The following is an 8,758-nucleotide window of genomic DNA, read 5'->3' as shown; positions in this document are numbered from 1 at the left end:
ATATAAAATTGTATGAATAGGAAAAAGATCTGATTAGTAATCCCAGAAAACATATAGGTGTGGAAAAAAGAAAAAATAAAAGAAAAAATATGAAAGTAAGAGAATAGACTCTAGAATGACCAAGGTTAAGGAATTAAACTGGAAAAAAGAACTGAGAATTTTACCCAGGATGCAGTACAAAGAGGAAAAGTGAAAAGGTTGTTCGTATCGAGTGTTCTTTGAGAATCATTGTTTCATAAAATTTTAATGGATTCTAGTAAGAGATAATAGAGGAATATTGGAAAAAGTGGTCAAAGACATAATAGCTAAGAAATTCTAATATAAATAAAAATTGACACAGAGGATACAAAAATATGATTTATGAATCTAACAAAACTTAGGAAAGAAGAAAAAAGGAACCAGGAGAAATCTTTGATGAAATAAAAATACAAAATATGGTTTGTCAGTATAACTCGAAATACACTATAATGACAATAAATGTAATAGATTAAATCGCTTTAATAAATATCAGAAATTATCAGTGTGGATATAAAAAATCAGTTATATGCTGCTTACAGGGGACACATCTACACACACAACCTAAAACAGAAAATATAAAAAGAAAAAAAAGAAATAGACTAAGCATATATGAACCAAAAAAAAAAGCTAGTGCAACAATATCTGTCAAAGGCGAGTATGAAGTTGAAGCATTAATGCGAATAAAGCAAATAAGTTATAATTTATAATTCATGAAAAGGCTATAGAAATTATAAATTTGTATGTGCCTAATAATATAGACTTAAACCATAAAACACCAAAAGCCAGCAACTACGAAAACTCAGAATTACAAAATAAAAGTGAAAAGCTCACAGAGGGATCCCTGGGGGGCACAGTGGTTTTGCGCCTGCCTTTGGCCCAGGGCGCGATCCTGGAGACCCGGGATCGAGTCCCACATTGGGCTCCCGGTGCATGGAGCCTGCTTCTCCCTCTGCCTATGTCTCTGCCTCTCTCTCTCTCTCTCTCTCTCTGTGATTATCACAAATAAATAAAAATTTTAAAAAAAGCTCACAGAAGCATAATGGCAAAATTTAACACCTCTCTCAGAAACTGCATATTTGGAGAATATATAGAGAATTTGAGTAACACGTATGACATAATTGTGAGTTTCCATATCCCTGCACTCAAAAGAGAATACAACAGAGAATACACATTCTCCTAAAGCATGCATGCAACATTTTAAATATTTATAAAATTAACTGTACACTCTCAGTCACAAAGAGTCATAGTTATTCAAACCATATTATCTGATTACAGTGCAGTTTAATTAGAAATTAACTATTACAGCTAGTAATTAAAATCCTACAGGTTAGAAAATCTGAAAAAAAAAAAACCCAAAAGCTTAAATAATGACTAGGTTAAAAAAGACTTCACAAGGAAAATCATAAACTGTAATGGTTTTATCAACAAACTAAAATATGAAAAATAAATTTGTGAGGTATAGCTAAAGCAATACTTAGAAGTTATGAATAGTCTTAAATATATTTACTACAATTAGCTAGCATTTAATCCAAGAAGCTAGATGAAGAAATCAAAGGAGTAAGAAAGTTGAAGCAACAGAATTATAAAAACAAAACACAAATTAATAAGCCTGGGAAAAACATTTATGGAGATGATTTAAAAAATCAATTTCTTTGAAAGCTAATAAACTAGGTAAGCCTCTAGAAAGTTTGACTAGATGTGTACACACATAAATGTATCATCATATAATGTTGTACTACTGTTCAGCCACTTGGACTGAGTGAACCAGATCATCAATACAGAGGAATCACAGATAAAATTGCTGAATGCTAAGAATTTCTGTACTTTAGGGACCTCTGGGTGACTCAGCGATTGAGCACCTGCCTGCCTTTGGCTCAGGGTGTGATCCTGGTCTGGGGATCGAGTCCCGCATCTGGCTCCCTGTGAGGAGCCTGTTCCTCCCTCTGTCTGTGTCTCTGCCTCTCTATCGGTATCTTATGAATAAATACAAAATCTTAAAATTTCTGTCGTTTGTTTACTTATTCATTTAACAGTGTTCTGTATGTTTACATATACAATTCAATGTGTGCGTTTGTGTATGCATGGGTATGTGGTAGATATTTATATGATCAAGTTACCTACAACATGTTCTTCAGAAGTATGAAGCACATGGTGAAGTGTAAGCATTTTTAAATCTTCCAAGAATTTAAATTGATGTATGTGTGCTTGGAGTTTCTTTCTTTCCCCTTTCTCCTAATCCTAGTCTTTCCTTGCACAGAGATAATTATTATCCTGAGGATGGTGTTGCTTTGTTTTGTTTATTTATTTCCCAACTAGTTTTATACTTTTACATTTTGGAAAACCTCCCATTCTTATAAAGCAGTTTCTCTTTATCCACTTTAAGAAATTACAATTTTCCTTTGGCAGTTTGGTTTTTCTACTTGTTTCTTTTATTTGACAAAGGAATGACTTCATTCTTTAAAAGAGTAAGCCAACTAAATTAATACTGACATTGAGGCCCAAGACTATGAAGAAACCAATTTGCTCGTAGCACCAGTTATGCTATGGGTAAGTAAAACAAAACAAAACTGGAAAATAGTCACCATCCACTATAAATCTTCAGAGTATTTATTGGCCCATTCGACTAGCATAGAAAGAATTACAGAAAAATATAAAAGGCATTGTTCAGTGCTCTCTGAAAAAAAGCTGGTTTCTTGTACTGGTATATATTCCATTCACCAAATTCTTACATGTTCCTCGTATGAATAAAAACTGAGTGTTATTAGAGAGAGAGAGGGAGAGAGAGAGAGAGAGAGAGAGATTCATCATGGTAATTGATCCACCAATTTTGAGAAATAGTTTTCTTATACTGGTAGCCTGTGAGTAACTTTCTTTCTGGAATAAAGTAAGATAGTCATTCTAAGTACCTTTATTTTACTTTTAGACATGTTTAACCTTAACTGTATCACTAAGTGCATATTAACTAATGATTACACACATCTTACTCCCAGGTATGGTAAAGGCCAATGGGGAACACCTAATTGCCTGTCACTCATTCTAGATTATGCAGTTAGATCCTTTTACAGTTTATCAGAGTTCTCAGGATCTTTTCTTCAAAATTAAGAAATGAATTGCTGTTCTCAGAGATATTATGCTGGAGTATCCTGAGGGCAAAACTAACATTTATTAACTATTTCCCTATGTCAGAAATCTCTTCTATGAGTCACAATTGACAAATTAGTTGTTTCAGCTTTTCTATACCTCCTTGTATTTCTATCTCCTCTTCTTGTCAATTTCTTTCTTTCCTTTTTTTCCAATATCTTCCTTGGTTTAAAAACTCACAGATGCCTTACCCAGCTATGTGTTTTGCCCCTTTTATTCTGGATTGTTGATATTTAAATTTCATACAAACATGCAATTATTCCCAAATATATCACACCAATATCACGTTGTTTGTATAATGAATAAAAATAGTCTATCCAAGAACATGTGACTCAGCCTGTGAAGTCATATCTAAAACAATTACTCAAACCTATGTCTTATTGTCGCCCCCTAAAATTTCATGTGCTGTGTTCAACCTCATGTTTTAAAACTTGCAGTTTCTACCAGTCTCTATAAAATCTCTATACTCTTAGAAAATTGAACATATTAATTCGTACATTTTTTTGAGTAGACATTTAGCCAGGCTTTAAAAGTACTATAAAACTAACACAAGATACAGTTGTTTACCTCAGGAATTTGGATTTTCTGTATAACGTATGAACACATCAGCATAATTCCTGATGGTCAAAGCAGCATGTGAGCCACTGTCTAGTAGGGTTAGGTGCTCATATTTTATAAAGAAAAAATTAAATTGAGATCAGAAAGGCTTTGTGAAATTACTGGGATTGGAGAACCCAAATGGCTAGCCTACATAGTGTGTGGCAATGCAGAGTCCAAGAAGAGGTGAGAATTATAGTAGAAAAGTGAGTGTGCTGTGTTCAGGAACCAAGGATATGTCTGACCCAGCTAAACTAAAGGATCTGCACTGGGAAAGAGTGAAGACAATACTAATTACTAGAGCAGGCTGCATTGGGGAGGATTTTAAAGATGAGATTTTTTTTTTTGGACAAAAAAAGGAAAACACCAAAGATTTATTGAAATCCATTGATGGCTTCTAAGCAGGGAGTGGAATGTTAAACTATGACTTAAGAAATAAATTTAGAGGGATCCCTGGGTGGCGCAGCGGTTTGGCACCTGCCTTTGGCCCAGGGCGCGATCCTGGAGACCCGGGATCGAATCCCACATCGGGCTCCCTGCATGGAGCCTGCTTCTCCCTCTGCCTGTGTCTCTGCCTCTCTCTCTCTCTCTGTGTGTGACTATCATAAATAAATAAAATCTTTAAAAAAAAAAAGAAATAAATTTAGAGAAATGTTTATTAATGTTCCAAGGAACATTAATTAATGGGGTCACTTCGAAAGAGTCAAATAATGTCAACTAAATGTGGAATAAACTGGCACATTTGACTTCCAAGAGGAAAGCATGAACTTCCCAAACCTATTTGACAAGGGAACCCTTTCTGGGAAAGGGAAAACAATGCATGGATCATATATTCTATATGCACTGATACCACTCTCAGTCTATACACAGGCATGTGTAAGAAATGTACAGTTCTGTAGTACTAAATAGCTCACTTGATGTCTAGTTTGATTCTCTGGTCCTGGGAAATTGGTCTGTACTCCTGTTGCTGAGGCATGTCTTTCAGACCCAGTGGCTTTCTATTTCTTCCATACTATTCTGGGACTGATGGAGATACTTTTACTAACTGATCTGTTCCATGTTGAGGTATAAGAAACTCTGCGTGGATGTAGAGGGCCCCATCTCTCTTAGACATGTCAGCTCACTATTCTGTGAGGAATTTCTGCTTCCTTTTGGTTTCCATCCAGGAATGGTGCAGATATCCCATGTACCTGCCTAGTGGTTTTGGGCTTTTCCCATGAGATTGCCACGTAAATCTTCTACTCTATGTGACAAATCATTTTTGTTTCTTAGAAAGCTAAATCTGTAAAACTCATAAGCAGCAAAGAACTCCATTTTCCTCATATTCTCCTCTTGCTTCTATGTCCGAGGAGGTGATTTAGTTGCCTTGTAAGCAGATTAAGACAGGAAGAAGGATGAGGGAAGGAACACCTGAGGTAAAAAAATGAGTTAGTATTTCAAAGATTCTACCTACCATGCTTGGAATACTACTTAGGAAATGCTGGTGTGGAGAACTGAGGATGAAAAGCCAGTGAAGGAAAGGATATGTGTGGTACTGGTGCTGCAGTGAGTTTTATGATGTGTTGTCTCAAGAAATATTGCCTCCTCGTCTTGTAAACCACCACCTTTGGCGTGGTCCTTTGCACAGTCCTCTCCCACATTAACTCTTGAAAAGTCCCTCTTGCTTCTGGGAACTCTTCCTCCACCATATGAAAGGAGGAGAAGCTACCTTATTGAAGACATGGGGACCAATTGAGAGACAGCGCCAATAGACAGACACCTAGGTAAGCTCCAGAGGAGCTTGAGGCTAACTGCAAGTGCACTGGTGACCTCAGCTGAGACCAGAACTGCTCAGATGAGCCTCCACTGAAGTGTTATGTGAATCATAGCCAAAGGAAATGGTTGTCAAGCTTACTGAGTTATGGAATGATTATTATTCATATAAATACATACAACACAACACAATACAAAACTATGTAATATGATAGATATGGTAGGCATTGAAGATAGAGGAAATAATTTGTGGGAAGATTTCCTCAATATGAATATATGGGACCAATGAAAAACCTTTAAATGGAAATAGCTGGATCGTGGAAGGGGTTCATTTTTCACTCATGGGAAGAATAAAGAAAAAGGAAGTGTCAAGTATCATTATGGAGATTCCAGTCTTCAATGACTTAGTAAACTATAGACATGTAGGTGGATGGACCCATGCCAGATGGGGACTTGGTAGCATTCTGCAGTTGTGCCTTTTTGGAAATCACTCTCTCTCTCTCACTGGCTTGGATTCAACAGGTGGTTTTTCTGTCACTGATGAAATAAAAAACAAACATTTGTCTTATAACAGCATACTGTCAGACATGACACTAGACTCATCTTAATTCCTAATGATATGGATTACACTAAAGAAAAAATGAACACATGTTAAAAGTATGGAGGGATTGAGGATATGTGTCTCCAGGTTCTGAATCTAAACTCCGTTTAACAAAATTGGGTTTTGCCAGTGAGCTGCGATTAGCGAGGCTCCAATAATACTCACACTAGTCTCAGGGAAACTTCTCCTAGTTCCATTAACTGCTTTTTCAGAAATGTATTTTACATATATTATTTTATTTAATCTGTAGAACATTTCTAAGATTTAGACATTATTTTTATCCACATTTTAGGGATGAATGGACTGATATTATATTGTTATTAATAATAATAATAATATTATTATTATTATTACTAGTAGTCATAGTAGTATTAGTATTTTGCAAGGAGTCTTCAGGTGGGCAGTGTGTGGTGAAAACAGAAAGTATTTCTAATGTAAGGGGCTTTTAACTCCTACAGCAGCTTCCTTAAATTTTGATTTCATGAAGTGTTTTCCAGTGTGTCAAGTTCTTAATCAGTTATGCCTATGTCAGTTCGTGGGCAATCATAATGAAAGACACCGATCACAGCTTCACATACTCATGTGCAGAAAAAGCTAGAAGTCTCCACCTTTAAAACAGATGCTACCACAAGAACAGATTCACTATCCAAGTTAACTCTGTCCCCAGAATTTAGTTTCTGCTTTAGGATTCTGCATGATTTTATACTGGCTGATTTTTTGAAGATGCCTCTGTGACTGTCATTTAACATATTCTGTTAGGATTCATGGATTCATACTTGGCACAGGATGAGTCTTTAGGCTTAGGTAAGATGTTTTCAGTTGTTAGATTAGGTAGACTCAGTTGAAAGAGACCGGAGACTACTGTGAGTTCAGAAGACAATGGGAAAATATGAAGATGATTCATGCACACAGAGTCCATTTTGACTGATCTGAACAGGCCTACACGGGCCTCTGGGAAAAAGTGGAATGGACAAAAAGTTGTCCTGCTGTATTGGCCTCATGACTCTGCAGTAGCTAAATCAAATGACACTACCAAAGCTTCTCAGCCACAGCCAGGGGCTGTCTATTGATTTCCCCATTTGGGGTAGGTTTGCATGAGAACACTTGGCCTCTCTGAGGTCCCCCTCCTCAGGAAGGCAATAAAAGACCAGCCTGAGACCTACCAGAATTGGGAAGGGCAAGTTGTCATTACTACAGATATCCGCGAGAGGGAACTCCAAAGCGCTCTCTGGGTTCTGCAGAAGGCTCAGCTGTGCACTTGTTCCAGCAAATACCACCGCAGCACCAAAAGGCTAACCTTCTGAAAAGACTTCTTTTAGTGGTCTTCTGGCCTGAATCTAAGGAAGAAGGGAGGTTAGTGTATTTTCATTCACTTAGCCTTATTTTCACCATTGCCATTATACAGCATGTTCATTGTAGTGGCTAGAGGAGGGAAACGGAGTCATTTGTTGTGTACAACTCTCCACGTTCTGATGTTGGCTAACAGCATCGTTATGGTGTTGAAGAGTTCTTCCTCATATCCTTCAGACTGATCTGAGACTCGATCAGATTGAAGGTCAGTATTTCCTGTGCCATCAGTTACTGTCTTTGCAATGCAACAGGAGACACTGAACCTGTAGATGTTTGTTTTCTATTGGAGTGATCAGTGGGTTCAGGTGTCAGATCTGATTTTAAAGGCTAGAAGGATTTGGTATGCAAATCAAACTGAGTGTGGTAATCCTCTGCTTTCACAGCCAGTCTCCCCTCAGCCTGATTTCCTCTTTGACTTTCTGAGTGCTCAAGTTCTAACATCCAAAGGATCTGCCTCTCAGGACACAATCTGCCTGACCCTACTTCTCTGTTGCTCTGCTCTGGGCCATCTTCAAGGATGACTTTCTGCAGTCAGGGTCCAAGGGAAATAGTCATTACATGCTGGCTATGTGGTGGCTGTGTTCCCTTGTGATACCACACCAACCCACCCAGAGATGATGTTTTCGGTTAAATAGGTTGAACATTTACTGAAAAGAGCCTAAACCACAATGAAGTGTGGAAACACACTTCCTCACACACACACTCAAACATACATGTATATATAAACCTACACACAAGCACAAGGCTTGAAAGGGAACATAGAATAAGGAAAACAAGGTATCCTGAGGTTATGAATGCATTTATTGACCACCAGTTTCCAGAGATGATTTTTAGTTACTCAACATTCCCTACTGAAGCAAGAACTTTCCAAAGAAAAGTTGATCAGCAGTGAGAAGCTGAGTTCAAAGTTTCTACTGCTCAAAAGAATGTTTCCCTTTGAAGATACCTTAACATTGCTTAAATAACTGAATTCTTTAAGAGTCAACAGATGAGCCAAGGTGTCGAAGGATAAACAGATGAGCAACATTTCACCAAATAACCTTAAACACCTGGCCACTACTCTGCACAAGGCAATAAATGTTCCCAGGATGATTAATTAAAGGGGTCACTTCAAAAGGGTGGAATAATGTCAAATATATGTGGAAGAAAACTGGGGCATTTGACTTCCAAAAGGAAAGTAAGAATTTCCGAGACCTATTTAACAAGGGAAACCTTCCTGGGAAAGATAAAACAATGCATGGATCATATATTCTATATGCACTGATAGCAATCTCCATCTATACACTGGCATAAGTCAGA

The 8,758-nt window shown here is 37.3% G+C and overlaps 1 protein-coding gene across 1 annotated transcript in view; it reads right to left on the bottom strand.

Annotated features, from left to right (window-relative positions):
* Positions 1-2,602: 2,602 nt before the first annotated feature.
* Positions 2,603-8,758, bottom strand: part of LOC119864422 (rho GTPase-activating protein 20-like) — a 54,901-nt gene continuing 48,745 nt past the window's right edge. Inside the window, exons 20-22 of the mRNA XM_038565232.1 lie at positions 7,273-7,446; positions 5,210-6,045; positions 2,603-2,892 (exon numbers count right to left, since the gene is read on the bottom strand). Of these exons, the coding sequence (XP_038421160.1) occupies positions 7,301-7,446 (146 nt within the window). The 3' untranslated portion in view covers positions 2,603-2,892; positions 5,210-6,045; positions 7,273-7,300. The remainder of the gene's footprint in view (positions 2,893-5,209; positions 6,046-7,272; positions 7,447-8,758) is intronic.

The sequence above is a fragment of the Canis lupus genome, chromosome 19 (assembly GCF_011100685.1).
Source record: "Canis lupus familiaris isolate Mischka breed German Shepherd chromosome 19, alternate assembly UU_Cfam_GSD_1.0, whole genome shotgun sequence".
Classification (NCBI taxonomy): domain Eukaryota; kingdom Metazoa; phylum Chordata; class Mammalia; order Carnivora; family Canidae; genus Canis; species Canis lupus.
The sequence above is the reverse complement of the archived record's forward strand: the minus strand, read 5'-3'. Positions and strand labels throughout refer to the sequence as shown.